An 18,718-nucleotide genomic window follows, 5' to 3' on the forward strand; every position below is an offset into this window, starting at 1 on the left:
CAGTTTGAAGCCTTTCCCCCTCGTCCTCTCAGTGCATGCTGCTGTAAACAGTGTCTCTGGAGATGGATACACAAAGCAGATCACAGTGAACTTCCTGCAGGTACAAAAGTTCCCACGTTATTTTAGCTCTGACATCAGGGAAATGAAAGAAAATAAAGCCAGCTTGCTAATTTTTAAGCCACATGGGTCCTTCACCAGGCACAGCTGCCAAGCAGTTAAAGAAGCACAGCTTAAAGAAAGACCAAGGATTTATAAAGATAACAAAGGACAAACTCTTCCAGCATGTTTGGAGAGCTGTGGCACTTTTAAAGAAAAATCTCCTCATACCACAGAAAAAAACCCAACCCAACCCAATATAAAACATCAGACAAACTCGTGCACAGCATTTGACAGCCAGGGCTGGCTCTTTTTAATTGGAGAGACAAAAAAACCCAAGTTTTAAAATACAGCCATTGAAAAGACAACGAATTAAGAAACATGTAAACACAGCAGAGGCTTAATTACAACTTGCACTGCTTGGTTTGGTACTGGCCCACTCCCCTCTGCCTGGGAGGGAGGGAGGGAATGACCCAAGTACAGCACAGAACCACCAGCTCAGGGGGACAGAACTGCTCGAGCTGCATCTGCCCCTTGACATGCCAACAAAACACTGCTCTAGAGTACCTTGTCCTGCAGTGCCCCCAGCTTCTCTCTAAGGATGCTCAGCACATCTGCTCCACCCCAGACAAACAGGGCCCAGTGGCTAACAGGCTGAATGGTCCATCAGAGTCAGTAAAAATGGGGACATTTCTGAATTCTGGTTCCGCACGCAGGGACACGGGGGAGAGGGGACAAGGTAGGAAAAATCTCCCAAATCAATGTACAGGCTCATGCACCTTTTCCTAAGGAACCCTCCAGGAATGATGAACAGCTGTTGAACAGCCATCTCCTTACAGCCCCAGGCAATGATCTCACACCCAGCCAGGCAGGAGAAAAAAAACTCCTGGAATGCAGAGGCATCTCCATCCAGGGGGCTTCTTTCCTACCACACGGCCTACAATCCAGGGGAATAAAGGGAATAAAGGAATAAAGGCAAGGAGGGAGCTGAAGGAAAGCTTAAGAAGATTGCAAGGGCACTGCTGTGCTCAGCTCGGCCATTGAAGAACAGTTTGCTATCCCCAGGAGCTCCCAAAGGAGCCTCACTTGTCCCTAGAGGATTGTGCCTGGCTGCAGCACAGCCAGTCCCCCCCGAGGGGGGGAGGGAGGAGTGTCCCAAGTGACATCCAGGGTCCTTTGCCATGGCAGAGGCCCCCAGCCCTCGCTGGTTGTTGTCTGCAGCGAGCTCTTGCTCCAGCCTTGGCAAGACACGGCCCCAGCCCGTGGCACAGGCTCCCCGTGGGGGGACAAGCAAGCCACGTCGTCAGTGGGGCACAGCAGCACCAGGGGGTGACACGAGCATTCAGCAGAGATGAGAGCATTAGTGTCCTCTACAGAGTGAGACTGGCCAGCTCTACTAAAAACCACAACCTTACACGTGGTGAGGGAAAGATAACTTACTTTGGCAAGCAGAAACACACATTTATCACTGAAATACAGTAGCTGTCATTACAGAAAAAGCTCCCCTTCCCACCCCAGCCCCACTCCCTCCACCAGCACTGCACTGAACAAAGCAGAAACTTCCAATTCCCAGCTGCAGGACACCTGCTCTACGTTCAGCTGTAGGACAGAGAAGCTTGATTCCAGAGCCAAAAGGAAGCTGGACAAACTAGCGAGCCACAAACTCAGGGAAATCCAGACAAATCCCACTTGACAGAGCTCATATCCCAGCACTCAGTGCAGGCTGGTCTCCCCCTCGGGTAGGAGGTCTCACCCCCTGCTTGGTGAAGGGCAGCTGGACAGGATGGACATTCTCCAAACCCAGTCAATCAAATCTACAAAGCCACATCTGATTTTTAATGGAGGAGTGACTTCCTTCTGGGAATGTTCTCATGAGTCTACTTAGCTGAAGGCTAAAAGCAGCTTATTTTAAAAAAGAAAACCCACATTCAGGTTCTCCCTTCACTGCATGCTCACCAGACCTCGCTGGTGACTTCAGTTCAGGCCTCAGGAATGTGTCTCTGGAATCAGAGCTCTGCCACCCTTCCAGGTGCTGCTTGGCTCCTTCCAGCAGCCCCCACGGGCCTGTTTGAGCCTCCCACACCAACTGCATCCACCTTCTGTCCCCACTAACCCTCATCCCACAGGCACGAGGCAGCAAACCAGACCACACGCTCGTGTCCCCACACTGCTGTCCATCCCCACACAAAGCCTGCTGTCCCGAGGACACAGACACGGGCAGGGCAGTAAATCCATCCACAGGAGAGCCCCCAAGAGCTCCAGAGCTGCTCTCTACACCTTCCTGCAGCAGCACCTGGGAGCTGCACGAGAGCAGCAGCCAGAGTGTGGATCTTGGGACAAGACTAGGAAGGCACAGCTCGTGGCCAGGAGCCTTCCTGCCCCAACTTGTTGCCCACCCAGCAGCACTGGGACCGTCACCGCTCTGCCCACCCCATGCCACCTCCTCCTGTAGCCACATCTCACTCCCTCCTACCAGCCACAGCTCCTGGTGGGACACAGCACGGCCCTGCCCGTGCTCCACGTGGCTGGGTGGCAGTCCCAGGGCTGAGTCACCTCCAGCATCCAACTGCCTGTGGCAAGGAATCCAACGCCAGCACGAAGAGGAAGAAGGGGAAGCAGCGAGGGGATGACACCACAAGATTTCCAGCAGGCCACGCCGCAGTCTCTGATCCCTCCTCCAGCATCCAGCTCGTCACCGGGCCGTCTTCCCCAGGCAAGATTTCGGAAAGGCAAGAAAAACATCCATCCTACAGAGCCCCAAAGCACCCTCCACACGGCAGCCTGGGCCTTCACTTGCTCTCTCCTTCCCTGCCAGGCCGAGGCTCTGGGGGCACAGAGGAGATCAGGCAGCCCCGCAGCCCCCGGGCATTGCCTCCATCAGCCGGGCCCGGCCTCCGGAGGAACGGATGGATTGGGAAGCGCCGTGGCACCTCCAGCTCCAGCTGGCCGAGCCCTCCCGCCCCATCCCACCCCGCCAGTCCTTCGAAGAAAGGAATGAAGTCAAAACCGGGTATTTATTTCTGTGAAGTCTCTGAGCGTCTCCTGTCGGTGCCGCTGTGCTGGGGGGGCTCCCGGCGCCCCCCGGCCTCACTGCCGGCCGTTGTTCTCGGGGGGCTGCCCGGGGGGCTTGGCCTCGCCGTGCGAGGACGTCCCCTCGAAGCGCTGCGACGCGATGGCAGCTTGGTGGGACATGCTCTTCCTCACGATGTCCCCTTTCCTCCACAGCACCACCTCCTGTGGGGACACAGGCAAGGCTTGTCAGGGCTCCTGAGACCTTCTGCTGAGACCTTCTGCTGAGACCTTCTGCTGCCCCACCCAGCCCCGCAGGGTGAACCAGGCTCGGTGTTCCACCCACAGCCGGGACACACCCGGCAGGGCAGCCTGCCTGAAATTTGGGTAGGAAGCTCCTCTCTGGGGTCTGGGAACACAGAGGACATCCACAGCACCTCTGTAGCTGGGGTGGGCACACAGAGGACATCCACAGCACCTCTGTCCTAGTGCTAGGACACTGATAAGGTGAAGCACAGAAGCTCCACCACTGGGGTGAGCACACAGAGGACATCCACAGCACCTCTGTCTCTGGGGTCTGGGCACACAGGGGACATCCACAGCACATCTGTCCTAGTGCCACTGATAAGGTGAAGCACAGAAGCTCCACCACTGAGCAGAAAAGATATTCCAGGCAGGCACTTTCCTCCTCGCCACCACGCACACCTGACCTGCATGGACATTGTTCTAGATCATCCTTCCATGTGATGAATCCCAAATTCCCAGCAGGTCCTTGTAAAAGCATCCCAACCAACCAGGCACAGGTCCAAGAGAACAGCAGCTCTGTTTCTCACCTGCTGTTTGAAGTAGCGTCTCTCCTCCTCATCGATCAGCACCAGATTGAGGTAATAACGCACAGAGAACTTCTTGTTGATGTCCCTCATGGTTGGAGTCAGCTCGTAGCCAGCCAGAAAGAGCCTGATGGGAATGGACTCCCCTGGAAAGGGCACAGAGCTGTCAGCACAGACAGGATGCAGACAGAAACCAGGAGAGCAGCAGCAGCAAAACACAAACTCACACGGCCACAACCTTTGTCACCGTTTCCACAAGCAGACTAACATGAGCTAGAAGACCTCAACTCCCTCCAGAAACCAGCATGCACGGTCCTCAGCCAGATCCTGCCCTTGCTGACAGCTATTCCAGCTCCACTCTAACAGCACAGGACTCTTTTGGGACCTGCATCAAGACAGCACTGCAGGAAAAAATGAGTAGGGTGACATTTTCTCTAGCAGGTGACTCTGCTGGGCAAAGGAACAGTGGCACAGGAGATTGGCACAGAGCAAGAACACCACCTCTGCTCTGAGCTGCAGCAATGCCACTGCTGGCCCATGCCAACTGTGAATTTATAGCTGGTTCTGCCACTGCTTCATCAAAAGAATTAAGTCATTGCAACTGATTCTGTCTTAGCTGCCCCTCATCACACTGGAGAAGGAAGGGGATCAGATCAATCCCCTGCTCTGAGCCCACAGCAGTGGAACAGGATGCTGAGCACACAGAAGATACTTCAAGAGTCCTATTCCCACCCCAAAATCCTCCAGGAGAGCAATCCTGGGGGTTCCTGTACCCTCTCACCTCTCACAGGTGCCCCATCCATGATCTCGTACTTGGCTATGGTGTCGTTCTCGTGGTACACGTTGGGCCCCGTGCCCGTCGTCTCCCTCTTGATGATGTCTATCTCCATGTGCTTGATCTTGATCCGCACCAGCAGGAAGTAGATCTTCCCCACAATCACATCTTTTAAATGGTACCTGGCACGAGAGGGGAGGAAACACCAGGATCAAACCCTGTGCAGCACAGCAGGGCTGGGGTTGACGAGCAGGAACTTGCTGGGCAAGCACTTTGCTCTCATCCCCAGTAGATGGCAAACCAGCCACTCCCAGCAGCAACCAGCCCTTCATTTCCATCCTCTGCTCTTTTGGAAACCCACAAGAACATTTAGCATGAGCAGATAAATTAAAAACATCCCTTCTGGCTGAATATCTGCAAGAAACCCCTGTAAGAGCAAAGGCTCCAAACTCAGTATTTTAGATCAACTAAATCAGCCCAAGTCACAGAATCATTTAGGTTGGAAAAGACCTCTGAGATCATCGAGTCCAACCTCTGACCAAGCACCACTTGCAAGGAGATTTGCCAGCACCAGCTGGGAAAGATGCACTGAGAGTACTTTAAAAGTTCCCAACTTGTTTGCTGGATTTAATTCCCACTTCAGCTGTATTGCCTGGAAAGAAGCAAACATTTTGGAGACACCTGGAAGTACTGATCTGGCTGAGGATACAGGCAGTGGGAAGTTACAGCAAGAATTTCATGCTGTGCTCCAGACTCAGTGAACCACAGCCACTGCTTCCCACTCCTTGATCCAGACAGAGGTACGGGGAAAGGAGAGGAACCCATGGATCAGGGAGGATCTGAGCTGTCTCCCAGCCTCTCTGGAGCACGTGGACATGGAATTCCTTGGAGGAAACCTCCAGCAGGTGGGTGCCCAGAGCCCCCAGCTGCTCCTGAGGCACTCACTTGGACTTGTTGTACTCGAACTCGATGTGCAGGCAGTCCTCGATGCCCACTTCCATCTTGATGGAGGAGTTGAGCTCGGGGTAGGTGCTCAGGGTGTGCACAACGATGTCCATCTCCTTGACCACGTCGTTCAGCCTGCGGCTCACGGTGGCACGGAGGAAATACCTGCAGGGACAGTCCCCTCCCATCAGGGTCACAGCAGGGACAGGGGCTGGGGGGCTTGGGCTGCACTATCCAAGCAGCCTCACTACACAGATCCATGTCAAGAGCTCAAACACGTTTGATTGCCAATCTAAATAAAACGTGTGATCAACTCAACAGGCCCACTGAGAAAGTTCCTTTTCCCCACTGAAGCTTGGAACTTCCTCCTTGGCAAGGTGAGGAGCTCAGTACAGCTCATGCACAGCTGAGAGAAGGGCCAGCATTTCAAGAACAGGGAATGGGGAATGTCCAAGGGAAAGCAAAGAATTGTCACAAGGAAGCAGAACAGCAAGGAAGCTTCTCTTCCCGTATAATTTGCTGTTACATTGCTCTTTTTTAGTCCAGGTCTGAACAAAATAAACCCACAGCAAAGGAGCCCCCAGCTCTTTATGTGTACCTGCCCCAGGAGCAGCCAACACCCCACAGTGGAAAAGCAGAAGGGAATTTTCGGATGGAAAAGCAGGCTCCTCTCAGCTTCCAAGCATTTGCGAGCCCGGGTTACCTAAGCCCCGTTTTGGGCATCCAAGGAACATGTCAAAACCACTGCCCTTTTGCAAGATTACATCAGGCTGCACAGCCACACCTCCAGTGCAGATCTCAGGCTTTTCCAACCCCCACTTTGAAGGCAGTGAAAGGATTTTGAGTCGATTGAGTGCCTTGATGTGAAAAATCATTTCTAACATATGAACAAGGCACAAGCGAAGCATCTGTTTGCATACAGAGCACAATTAAAGTTGACAAGACTGATTACAGCAAAAATATCCCCACTGGAGACTAAATCAAACAGTTTATTTTGATTTTTTGAATTATCAAATAAATTAGCAAGCATTTGATTCAAAAGGGGCTGATTTCTCTTGTCACTCAAAAGGGGAAAAACAAGTTCCATTAAGAGCCTGCTGCATGCTTGTAAAGTAAAGACCTCAAAGGCAGCCTTTTACAACTCAGGCCCCAGAATTAATTTGGAGTTCTGCACCATCAGAGTGAATATCAGCACTGACAAAGAGCAGAACTGGGCTCAGCCAGGGCAGGGACTCACCGTAGCTTCACATTCTGCCCGGTGTAGGACTCGTAAGGTTTCTCCACGTGTGTGAACTCAAAGTCAAATGTTTGAGATTGAGTGAATTCCCCAGGCCGGGCCAGGTCCTTCACCAGGGACACGAATTCGTGGTGGTTCCCTCGGTCATAGTAGAGTTCTAGGAAAATGGAAATCCAGGTTAAGCTTAACCCCGCGTGACGCAGGAGATTTTCAGCAACTCTCTTGTCCAGGTCACTCCTCCCTTCAACACCATTCACAGAACCTACCAGGGGAACTGCACTTGTTCCCTGCTCTCCATCAGAGCCAGGTGCAGCCCACAACTTTCCTCCCTGAAACAGGAAGGAGAAGGTCCTCACAGCCTCCTTTACTACAATAAATCAAGAACCTGCCTTGGTATTGCTTTGTTCTTTTAAGATTTTTAAAGTTCTTCTAAAAGTTCTTATGCTTTTTGATATTTATATATTTCAGCTAAGTTTTCTCACGCATGTTCATGTAAATAATGATTGTTTTGCATTCTTCTTTGTGGGTAGAGAGAATTGATGGACTGTTGCTTTGCCCAGTGTGGTTGGAGAGGTGGCAGTTTCACCCTCCAATCCACTGTCATTTTTGCTATTGTATATATAGTAGAGTCAGAAAATAAAGTTGGCTTTTTTGAGTTCTTTTTCTTTCCTTTTACATCTAGCCTGCTTCTGTGAGTTATTTCGTGTCGCAGTGTAACACCCTGGGGAGACACAAGTCGCCTATAATCAATATTAAATACGGTTCGTAGCTCACGCAAACCCTCCCAATAATTTTCTGCACTGTATTCCAGGCCAAAAGCATTGCCACTGTGAGGAAAAACCACCACTGCTTGTCTGGAACAGACAGTGACAGAGCAAAACCGAGGGGACACGATGATTCCAACTGCTCCTGCTTATCCTTGGACAGCAAAGAGCTTGAGAGGCCTTGAGCTGCAGCAGGGAATAAATGCCAGTGTTGATCCTGCTGCACAACCACGCTGTGTGTGGGGAGGCAGCTGAATCCACTGCTCCTCCAGCCCACGGATAACACATTAATGGCCACGTGAGCACGGTGAGGGAAGAGCTCTCACCTCTGGAAGCACTGCTCAAACCAGCTCAAGTGACCAGCATTGCCTCGCTTTTCCCCACAACCCTCCTACATCAGCAGGAAACTACAGGTTTCCTCACTTAATGAAAGCAATCCTCCACACCTCCACCGAGTTTTCTGCCTCAAGACAAAGCAACAAAACCCTTAAAACTTTGCAATTTGCATGAGCAGCTTGGGATTACCCAAACCCATCAATGAAACCTGCCCTTCCCAGCCCTGCGTGTGAGCCTGTGCCTACAGGACACCCACACAGCCCTTCCCAAGGCAAAGCCTTTCTGCTCAGATGAGGAAACAAAAAACTAAGTCATCACACAATCACACTCACCAAGCTCAGTGTCAGCACTAAACTGTGCAGAGGAGGCTCCTCAGAGGTATTAGAGGTGCCCAGGAACTGCAGTTCAGCCCTCCTTGAGATGCACGATGAGCTTTTAAGTGATGCCTGTTTCTCACAGCCCTTTGCTCACCTTATCTCTCTAATGGAAATTTTGGCACTAGAGCTCCCCTCACTTACGCACAACAGCAAATGTCACCAAGCCCTTTAGGCTGGGCAGGTGACATAAATAACCAAGCCTCTCTCTGTGCACTGAATCTGTGTGTCCACTGAGAGGAAAGTGCTTGCTGATGTGACAGGGAGAAGCCACGTGCCAACAGAAAAAGAGGAACCAGCCACAGAAATAGAGGAGTCAGCCCAGACCATCGTGACACACAATGCAGGAGGCACAAATCAAAAAAGCAAGGGGAGGCAGATGTGAGTGCACTGAGCTCTCTGCCACCTCAGAAGGTCATGTTTGGCACCCTGAAGCCTTTAGCAGAGTGATGTTTCCCACACTCCAGCCTGTCAAACAGGTATAAGCTGTAATTTCAGGTTTTCAGAGCTATAAGGTTTCCAGACTGAGAAAATAACCTGTCAACATTTCAGTGGCTTGCTCAGGCCACAGCCACCAGAGGTGAAACCATCTGGAATGGGTTCCGTGCTCACCTGGGAGCAGGCAGGACCCAGCACTCTCAGTCTGGCCTCTGGTACCTGCTCTGGAGCATCTTCCCTGGAAAACATCGCTCCTTCACAGCCCAGTCCCCCTGCCTGTTAAATTGTCTCACCTCCACGTTGACCTCATGGCAGCAAGAAGTCAGAATACAAGATGGAAAGCATTGAGAAGTGCAATTAGTGATACAAACTTCAGTGATTTATCTAAAAGCCCTGAGGGGCATAAGGACTGATGTGCAGCCACAGCAGTTCTAACACACCCTGCTTGGGCAATAACGTGCATACAAAGCAGTAATTCCATGCAGGCATGGCTCAGAAGTCTTCCAAAACAGGGAATGAGTTGCAGGCAAGGCAGCACAGCAGAGACAGTGGAGCAGAAAACAAAGTTCATGCTTAATTTCCACTGGGAACTCATAGGAACTCAATAGGAACTCATACCCTGGCTCCTGGTGAACAGCCTCACCTACACTCCATCATTTACACACTCCCTTCCCTTCCAAAAACCAGAGTCAGGCACAAGCAAAGCTGATAAAACTCAAGCAGCAGCATGAGGTTGGGTGGGAAATCTCCTGCTCGTGTTCCCTCACCACACGATTTGCAATGCAAAGGCTGCAGGCCCCTGGCTCCAGCAGTGATTTTGGGGTTTAGAGCCAAGCACAGAGACTCGTAGGCAGCCACATCACTGGGAAGGAACATCCTGAACTTATTTTGGCTTGTGGGGCTCAAGGAAGGTCCGTGGAGCAGGGACAGCTCCGCTCCGAGGAAGGAGTGGGTGTGGCAGTTGCCTTTCCCCTATGACAGCAGGAAATATTAAACCTGAATTGGTTACACGCACAGATAACCAGAAGTTTTGAACAACTTGAAGTCACCCGACCAACCGTGCAGGGACGCGTGGAGTAGAAGGTGAGATCAGCCAAGGTGAGCCTGCGAGCCTCAGGAAAGGTGATCCACGCAGGTAAAAGGGACATAAGGACAAAAGCCACCCCATCAGCACCCTCAGCATCCCTAAGAGGATCAGCAGGCACACGAGGGAAGCAGGCAGGCAGCTCCTGGAGCAGGGACAGCCAGCCTGGGGAGCAGGGCCTGGCAGCCGGCGTTGGCAGCAGGTCCGGGCTGACCTGCAGCTGCAGGACGGAACCGAAGCATGCCCAGCTCGCAGCTGAAACTGGTGACCGAGCAGAAGCGAGAAATTAGGACAGGAGAACAATGACCTGGAAAAGGACTGGAATGCCCTTCCTTCTGCCAGGGCTCAAGCCTGGAGAACAGGCCAGGCTGCCCAGCTCGGAGCGCGGAATAATGTCCAGCAGCTGTGGGAATGCTGCCTGCAGCCGGGCATCACTTGGGAGCGAGCGGAACCTGCTCCACGCCAGCGGGATCCCAGTGCCATGGGGCACAGCAATGCCCCCAGACCCCCAGTACCAGCGAGATCCCAGTGCCATGGGGTACAGCAATGCCCCCAGACCCCCAGTACCAGCAGGATCCCAGTGCCATGGGGCACAGCAATGCCCCCAGACCCCCAGTACCAGCGAGATCCCAGTGCCATGGGGTACAGCAATGCCCCCAGACCCCCAGTATCATTGGGATCCCAGTTCCATGGGGTACAGCAATGCCCCCAGACCACCGGTACCAGCGGGATCCCAGTTCCATGGGGCACAGCAATGCCCTCAGATCCTCAGTACCAGCAGGATCCCAGTGCCATGGGGCACAGCAATGCCCTCAGATCCTCAGTACCAGTGGGATCCCAGCACTGTGGGGCACAGCAATGCCCCCAGACTGCCGGTACCAGTGGGATCCCAGTGCCATGGGGCAAATCAATGCCCCCAGACCCCCGGTACCAGTGAGTTACCATGCCCCCTGGACCCTCAGCACCAGCAATGCTCTCTGATCCCTGGCACCGCAGGGATCTCAGTACCACGGGGTTCAGCAATGCTTCCCAGCCCCTTGGCACCTGTGGGATGCAGTGATCCTCCCCGGACCCCGGCACCAGCGGCATCCCGGCGCCCACGAGGGGCATCGGGAAGGGATACCCGGGCCCGCAGGCCGCCCCGCTCACCGATCTGCCCGATGAACTCCACTTTGATGCCCTGGTGCTCCAGTCGCTTGTTTGGGTTCTTGAGGGTGAGGACCACCCGCCCCGACACGGTCTCGCCGTCGTAGAAGAGGAAGTATTTCTCCTTCTTGCCTTCCTCCGTCTTGTGCTCCACCCGCCGCCGGCTCTCGGCGTCGCTCAGCACCAGCTCCAGCTCCGGGCTCTGCCCGAACCCGAAGAAGCTCATGGTCCCGGGATGCGGCGCGGGGCGGCGCGGGCGGACCCCGCGGCCCCGCTGGCGGATCGCGGCCGGGGCGGGGCTGCGCGGGGCGGCGGCGGCGCCGCCGGGGCAGGGGCCGGGGCCGGGGCGGCAGCGGCGGCGGCGGCGGCGGCGCGGGGGGGCCGCAATGCGGCAGCGCTGCCGGGGCGGCGGCGGCGGGACCCGCGCACCGCGCACCGCGCACCGCGCACCGCGCACCGCGCACCGCGCACCGCGCACCGCGCACCGCGCACCGCGCACCGCGCACCGCGCACCGCGCACGCAGCCCCGCCCCGCCCCGGCCGCGCCCGCCCCGCTCCTTCCGGGGCAGCGGCGGCCGCCGCGATTGGCCCGCGCCGCCCCGCGCCCGCCATTGGCGCGTTCGAAGCCGGGCGGCGGCGGCGCGATGGCGGCGGAGCGGCTGCGGAGCGCGCTCGGCCGGTGGCGGCTGCCGGAGCTGGCCGCAGGTGCGGGCCGGGAGCGGGGTCAGGGTCAGGGTCGGGGCCGGGGCCGAGGCCGAGGCCGAGGTTAGGATCGGGTTTAGGGCCGGGGCCGGCTTGCCGACTTCTTTTCCGCTCTTGGTCGCTGTGTCTCTCGGTCTCTCCGTTTCCCGGTCCCGCTCTCTGTCCAGTCTTTCTGTCCCGGTGCTGGTCCCCGTCCAGGTCTCTGTTCCGGTCCCGCTCTCTGTTATGGTCTCTGTCCCGGTCTCTGTCTCTCTCCCGTTCTCTCTCTCTGTCCCGGTGTCCGTCTCTGTCTCGGTGTCGGTCTCTGTCGCCTTCCCAGTCCTGCCTTGGTCCTGCTCCCGGTTTCGGTCGCTGTCCGGGTCTCTGTTCCGGTCCCGGTCTGTCTCTGTGTGCCGATTTTGGTGTCAGTCTGTGTCCTGGTCTCTCTGTCTCCATCTCTCTCTCTCTCCCGTTCTCTGTGTCGCGGTACCGGTGTCAGTCCCGGTCCCTCTGTCCCGGTCCCGGTTCTCTCCCCGGTCACCGGGGTGCGGTGGGAGCATTGGGAGGCTCCTGACACTGACAGCGGCTGCCCTTGGCGCGCTGGATTTGGGTACTCCGTGTTTATGTTGGAGCCTTATTTTGGGTGAAACGCGTATTTCGGAGAAATCTCACCCCTGGCGCTTATAAACATTTTTTTTTTTTTTTTTTTTTTTTTCCTCTCAGTATGGGTGGACACGGTGTGGGATATGGATTTCACGGAGACCGAGCCTCTGGATGCCTGGATAGCGGAGGAGATCACGGCCGATGGGCTCAACGCCTTTACCCGCCTGTACAGCGCTCTGGCGCCCTTTGCTGCCGGGGACCAGGAGAGCAGAGAGGTGACATCACCTGACACTGAGCCAGCCACTCTCACTTTCTCTTTTTCACGGCTGTCTTGCCTTGAAATTCACAATGTATTCAAAAACGATTCAAACAATCCTTGCTCTCTGTACTGGAATGCTTCAGAAGGAAGCTATTCCCAATTTTTAATAATATAACATAGCATAATATTAAGTGTATATATTGTTATTATAATTATTATTAATCACTATAATTTACAAATTATTAATTTTAATTAATTGATTTGATTATTAACCAGTGTAATTAATATAAGCGTTGTATATAATGTTATATTATATAATATTAAATAATAATTATAGTGTATTATATTTTTGAAGCATATAATACATAGGGAGTTTGTCATGGTGGCACCTGTTCGAAATCTAAATAATGGCTAATTTTGGACATCCATGTTATTATGGGATTCCTCACTATCCCTGTTTTGCCTCAGAATGTCTGGACCTTTTTTGCTGAGAACAGCCTGTCCCACCAGGCCCTGGTGGCCGTGCTGCATCACTTTGTGCACGTGGGCCAGCACAAAAGAGCCAACGTGCAGCAGAGGGTGTTTGCTCTGCACTCAGCTGGGCTCTACCTGCTGCTGCTGGAGATCCCAGGTGAGCCTTGAAATGTTCCTCTTCACGGCTGGGGGCAGCACAGGTCAGGCAGGGTTGGGTTTGTAACAATTCCAGTGGTGGTGCTGGCTGGCCCCGAAATCCTCGGGGGCTGACTGAGCGTGGTGTGAGTGCTGAGCGGTGTCACGGGCTGGTGGCAGCCTGGCCTCCTGTCACAGAGGGGTTTGGTGGCCTCAGTGCAGGTCTGTGACAAGGTGACAGAGGAGCCTGCACAGTGCTGGAGCCACGCAGGTCCCTCTGCTTTGACAGCCAAGGCAGGAGCTTATTCCTGTTCCTGCTCTGTAAGCGGGGAGCGTTTCGCTGTGCAGCACATTTGGATGGGTTTGTTTGTGAAAACAAAAATACCAGTTTAAAATAACCAGCAGCTGAGTGTTTCCAGCAGGTTAGTTCACAGCTGGATCCTTTTGTATTCCAGCATGCCCTGAAGTTTTGCTGATCTCCATGGTGCAGCTGGAAGGGGTCATTCAGCTGGTGATCCTGCAGGAATGTGTCACTGCTGATGATGCATCTGCCTGGTGCACTTCAAGCAGCTCTTTATTCTTGTCTTAAACTTTCTTAGGCTCTGGGACACCTGTGGAGAGATCATAGAACCACAAACTGATTTGGGCTGGGAGGGACCTTAAAGCTCATCTCATTCCATGGGCAAGGACACTTTCCACTAGACCAGGTTGCTCCAGCCTGGCATTGAACACTTCCAGGGATGGGACGTGATGCTCAGATGGTTTGATGTTCTCTGTATTTTGTCTGGAAGAGGACTGATGTTTGTCTTTTCTGGGCAGGCAGCATAGCCAACCAGGTATTCCACCAAGTGATGTTTGATAAATGTCTTCACGCCCTGACAAAATGCTGGCCTCAAGAGATGAGGAAAAGGAAGAAGACACACGCTCAGAGCTCTCAGCCCAATGCCAGAAGGAACAGAAAGAAAGGGAAACCACGCAGGAATGACAACTCCAGTGTAAGATGTCCGTGCAATCTCTTCAGATACAAATCCCTAGTAAGAAGGAAATTGTTGGCAAGCTGTTTCTCTTTTCTGCCAATATAGATGGAAGAGATGTTGGAGGAGGAGAAGGAAGAGGATGATGAGAATGTTTACTTCTCAACAGAAGATCTTCTCCAAGTCCGCAATGCCATCTTCCTTCTTTTGAAAAACTTCCTAAGACTTCTGCCCAAGTTCTCCCTAAAAGAAAAGCCTCAGTGCATACAGAACTGTGTGCAGGTAAGAAGGATCCAGCTTGATGAGCCTTATGTCCCCTAACACGGACTTTTTTGGGGATGCAGAGCACTCCACATGGAGGAGGTGACAGCCCTGCCTTCCCTGGTCACCTGGTCCCTGATGGGAATTAAGGAAGTTGGGAGCAGAGTGCCTGCTCTGTGTCTGCCTCTCGTGCTGAACACCTGCAAGTGTTTTGTTCTTGGAATCAGAAGGGTTTGGGCTGGAAGGGACCTTAAATTTCATCTCATTCCACCCCCTGCCATGGGCAGGGACACCTTCCACTATCCCAGCTTGCTCCAAGCCCTGTCCAGCCTGGCCTTGGACACTGCCAGGGATCCAGGGGCAGCCCCCACTTGTTCCTGGGGGGAGCTTCTGGGCTTTGGGCTCTGCTTTTGTTCTGCTTCAAGAGAAGTGTTTGAAAGTTAAACCCAGTGGTGTGACCCCAGTCCTGCACATCCTCCCTTCAGGGGACTGAGCTCAGCTTGGCTCTCTTCCCTTGCAGGTCTTTGTTGAGATGACCAGCTTTGAGCCAGTGCTCCACGAGTTCAAGTTTTCAGCAGCCATGTGAGCAAATAATTCTTAATAATTCTTAGTGTTTATATGATGGTCTGAACAAGCAAAGCCCTCAGTGCTTGTGTTGTTGTCCTGTTTATATAGAAATGAAAGTGACAAATTCTCTTATAAAGATAATTGGAATGTGTTCCATGTGCTGACAGCAAATAGCATCTTGTTAATACTGAATGTTTTGCAGTCAATGAGCTCTTTTAATAGTCACAGTTATGCTGATGAGAGGTGAAGACATCTCTTTGCCGTCTTTCCTTAGGGATGTTGATAAAGCCAAGTACATTCCTGAGCTGGCCTATTACGGACTTCACTTGCTGTGCTCCCCTCTCCACAGCACAGAAGATAAGGTACAAGTTAAACAGAATCTTTGACATCCTCACAGCAGCATGGAAAAGGAGTGCTAGCTTCTTTCCTTCTCAGCATGTCATTTTTGCTTGTGTGGTTTTTACTTTTCACTTCAGTGTGTCTCTTTGTGCCATCTTTGCTGGGTCAGAGCAAAGATGGTTCTCTCCACACCAGTCCTTATTGCTGCTGCTCTTGTGTGCAGTGAATTCCATGCTCTGCTGACTCTTATGGCAAATGAATTGAAAACAAAGGAGAGCTGCAGTGGCATTGGGCCTCTGAACCTTAAAGAAGAGAGTTCCAGGTGGCTGCCTTTGCCTGGAATGTTGTGATTCCCTGCTAGATGGAGCTGCAGCACTGCCTGGCAGCGTGTGAGGGGCTGGACTGTGCAGTGCTCTGTGCACTCAGTGAGGCTGAGCAGGGCTGGTTCTTGTTCAGAGAACACTCTGGGATCGTGGAGCAGCCAGTTCTGCCAGAAACTTCCCGTCTTTATTTGTTTAAATTGGCAGGCAGAGCAGGGCATCTCCCACTTACCTGAGTGCTGCTGCTCTGCGTGGGGCTGCTGAAGGTTGGGTGTGCCCGAGCTGTGGCTGGGAGTCTGTGTGACCCCCTGGGCTGGTTCTGAGCCTGCAGGCTGGAATCAGGAGCTGTCTAGTCAGGAAAGCCTGGAGTACACACCAACCTGGTTATTCCTGAGTGCCAGCCCAGCTCCAGCAGCCCTGGGCCTGTGTGTTTCTGCCTTCTTGGTTTCTCAGTGCAGCATGAGCTTTTCGGAGCTGTTGGCATTTGTGGTGACAGCAAGGTGTTGCCATTCCCCTTCCCAGACCTGCCTCATCTTCCTTGCCTCTCCTGCTTGCTCAGGGAATGTCAGGGTCTTGAGGCAAGCTGTTGTTCCAAAAACATTCAAGGGAGTCAGCTCCAAGAGTTCAAGTACAAAACACACATTTAGCTTAAGACATCTCCTATGCAAAACCCAGCGAGTTTCCTCAAATGCCAAATGTTTCTGGCAGAAAAAACAAGTCCACAGGGGATTTTGAAGGGGGGCTTTGCCCTGTTTGGAGGGCAGCTGTTAATGCTTTCAGAAAGCCCTTCTGAGATCTTGCTGAACTTGCATGAGAACATCACCAGGAAAGATGTGGTGTGCATTTAGAAAGTGTCCCCTTGGAATCTGTCTGCTAGGAGTCATGCTTTCACATGTGCTGCTGTTTGGTTCTAAGCTTGATTCACAACTATTTCATGACCTCTGAGTGCCCATCCATGGAAGAGAGCCTGCCAATAACCTCTTCTTTCCAGACCCTTCGATGTGTGTTCCAGCGACTCCTCAGTGTCATTCTGATGGTGGAGAGCAGTGGGGGTTCCAGGCTTGAGGCCCTTCCCATCACATCAGCTGTGACCAGCGCCAGGAACCAGGCTGTGAAATTCATCAGGTGACATTCAGAGCTCTGAGCGTGGCTGCTCCTTTCTTCTGGCATGCCTTTGCTTTGCTGTTGAGGTGATAAAGGGATGAGACAAACTGGCACAGGCTTTGAAGTTGTTTGTGCAAATGAGGCTTAATTAAAATGTCTGGAATGGGAATTTACCAAGCTTGCTGGCAGAGGGGGAAGAAGGTGCTGTGGAAAGGACCCATTTTCTGTATTTTGCTTTGTGTCAGTTTTTCAGCTCTTGTGTTTTACTACAGAGAATTGTGAAGGAAATGAAAGATTAACATGGAGCTCATTCCTCCACAGTTCTTGCTCTCTCCTGCTTAATGATGTGCTTTGCCTGTGTTTATTCCCCCTGTTTGGGTTCCATGTTGTTGGAAGTGTAGTTTGTGCAGAGATCCCCAGACAACATATAAAAGTAGATTGAGAACAAAGAAGCATTTCATGTTACCCTTCTACTTGTTACAAAAGTATGGGAAGAAATTATTTTGTGCCTGCAAAGCCAGGTTAATGTGGAAAGTAAGGATGGTTCTCTGAGCATATCCTGCTGCACTCATGAGTCCAGAATCATGGCCACTTTTCCTAACTTCTCAAATGCATTCCAAAAGGAATGTCCTTGACTTTTCCTCTGTTGTAAACCAGCTTTGTTAAATTCTGCTTCTCTCTCTCTCTCCTGTGCAGTTCTCTGGTAGATGAGCTGAAAGAAGCTGTTTATCCTGTTCTGCGAATATTGCTCCAACATATCTGTACCAAGGTATGCCAAGCTCTGCTACTTCTGGAGCTGGAGAACTCGTGTGGATACATTGGAATATCATTAGTAGTTTAGGAAATCTGTTTTCACCATCTTTTCTAAGGAATGAAAACGTGTGATGGTGAAGTAGTGACTGAGGAAGCTGTGATGATTCTCATTATTGTTGAACCTGAACATAGCAGCTCATTAAATTAAAAAATACTTCTCTTAAGCCCTGAAATGTCTTTCTGGCATTGAGAGCAGAGCAGTGAATTATCACAGGGTGCCCTTGCCTTGTCTTTCAGGTCCCAGACAAGGCTGATTATCGCACCTACGCTGCCCAGGCCCTGGTGACCCTGCTGGACAAACTCCCCTGTGCAGAGTTCGCTGAATTCCTCGCTTGGCTTTATAAATACTCACTCACCAAAGTAAGTGCATCTCCTTGATGCTTTGGAGGTGAAGGGTTCAATCTCAGCACTGAATAGCTCTGTCACTGCTGGTACCCAGAGGCAAGAAAACTCCGTGTTCACTTCCATTAACAGAGCACCTCGTGTGCTTTTTCTTCCTGCAGGTTTCCTACAGAGTGTTTGCTCTTGATGTAGCCTTGGCTTTGTTGGAGCTGCCAGAGAGGAGCCCAGTCAGCTCCTTGTCCCGGGATCATCAGAGTTTCCTAAAGCACAAGTTTTTAGTGCAGGTCATGGTGTTTGGCCGGTGCTCAGACAAAGCCCCCGTGGTGCGGAGCAAAGCTCTCAGCAGCTTTGCCTATTGTCTCGAAAAGAAAGCTGCTGCTACCTTGGAGAGCATTCAGGACTTGCTACAGAGCTGTGAGTATTGTGGGCACATGAGGTAATGAAAATCATTCTTGAACTTTCAAGGGGATAATTGCTGGGAGGTAGGAGCTGTCAGGAGCTTTAAAAACTGGCACACAGAGTCCTTGCGTACCGTGTCATAATGAGCAGTAATTCATGAGCCTTGTTACTTATGAGGCCTTATCTTTGGAAGGGATTTATTCTCATGTATCAGTTCTAAAGACATTCCTCTGCGAGGTCCCTTTGAAGGATGTTTACAGACAACCGAAATTGCTCATTGGGAAAAAAAAAAAGCAGTTCATTCTTGCCTGACAGCTGATTAAATCTTGAGTTGCCTTTTGCTTCTGCTAAGTTGTTCTGCTCGTGACTGGCATTCCGAGCTCCCTCAGGTGTGCTGAAGGCCAGATGGCACG

At 52.3% G+C, this 18,718-nt stretch overlaps 2 protein-coding genes across 4 annotated transcripts in view; one reads left to right on the top strand and one right to left on the bottom strand.

The window, feature by feature from the left end:
* Positions 1-380: 380 nt before the first annotated feature.
* Positions 381-11,346, bottom strand: VPS26B (VPS26 retromer complex component B). The gene is made up of 6 exons (XM_053963463.1): positions 11,038-11,346; positions 6,893-7,049; positions 5,656-5,820; positions 4,717-4,892; positions 3,939-4,081; positions 381-3,330 (listed from the first exon to the last, which is right to left on the bottom strand). Exons 1-6 carry the CDS (start codon positions 11,258-11,260, stop codon positions 3,184-3,186), a joined length of 1,011 nt encoding a protein of 336 aa, XP_053819438.1. The 5' UTR covers positions 11,261-11,346; the 3' UTR covers positions 381-3,183.
* A 331-nt stretch (positions 11,347-11,677) lies between these two features.
* Positions 11,678-18,718, top strand: part of NCAPD3 (non-SMC condensin II complex subunit D3) — a 32,981-nt gene continuing 25,940 nt past the window's right edge. For all 3 annotated transcript variants that reach the window (XM_053963332.1, XM_053963333.1, XM_053963336.1), the window contains exons 1-11: positions 11,678-11,739; positions 12,439-12,593; positions 13,046-13,208; positions 14,006-14,181; positions 14,269-14,442; positions 14,942-15,003; positions 15,263-15,350; positions 16,639-16,772; positions 17,448-17,520; positions 17,802-17,924; positions 18,068-18,320. In XM_053963332.1, coding sequence (XP_053819307.1) covers positions 11,679-11,739; positions 12,439-12,593; positions 13,046-13,208; positions 14,006-14,181; positions 14,269-14,442; positions 14,942-15,003; positions 15,263-15,350; positions 16,639-16,772; positions 17,448-17,520; positions 17,802-17,924; positions 18,068-18,320 — 1,462 coding nt within the window. In that variant the 5' untranslated portion in view covers position 11,678. The remainder of the gene's footprint in view (positions 11,740-12,438; positions 12,594-13,045; positions 13,209-14,005; positions 14,182-14,268; positions 14,443-14,941; positions 15,004-15,262; positions 15,351-16,638; positions 16,773-17,447; positions 17,521-17,801; positions 17,925-18,067; positions 18,321-18,718) is intronic.

Source organism: Vidua chalybeata, chromosome 23 (genome assembly GCF_026979565.1).
Source record: "Vidua chalybeata isolate OUT-0048 chromosome 23, bVidCha1 merged haplotype, whole genome shotgun sequence".
Lineage (NCBI taxonomy): Eukaryota > Metazoa > Chordata > Aves > Passeriformes > Viduidae > Vidua > Vidua chalybeata.

Bases quoted from the DNA above. Each gene is read 5' to 3' on its own strand.
- VPS26B (XM_053963463.1), bottom strand. From the start codon at position 11,260: ATGAGCTTCTTCGGGTTCGGGCAGAGCCCGGAGCTGGAGCTGGTGCTG. The intron at 4,082-4,716 runs GTGAGAGGGTAC...TGCCCTTTCCAG, and splicing joins GGATGGGGCACCTGTGAGAG to GGGAGTCCATTCCCATCAGG. The intron at 3,331-3,938 runs GTGAGAAACAGA...GTGTCCCCACAG, and splicing joins GACGCTACTTCAAACAGCAG to GAGGTGGTGCTGTGGAGGAA.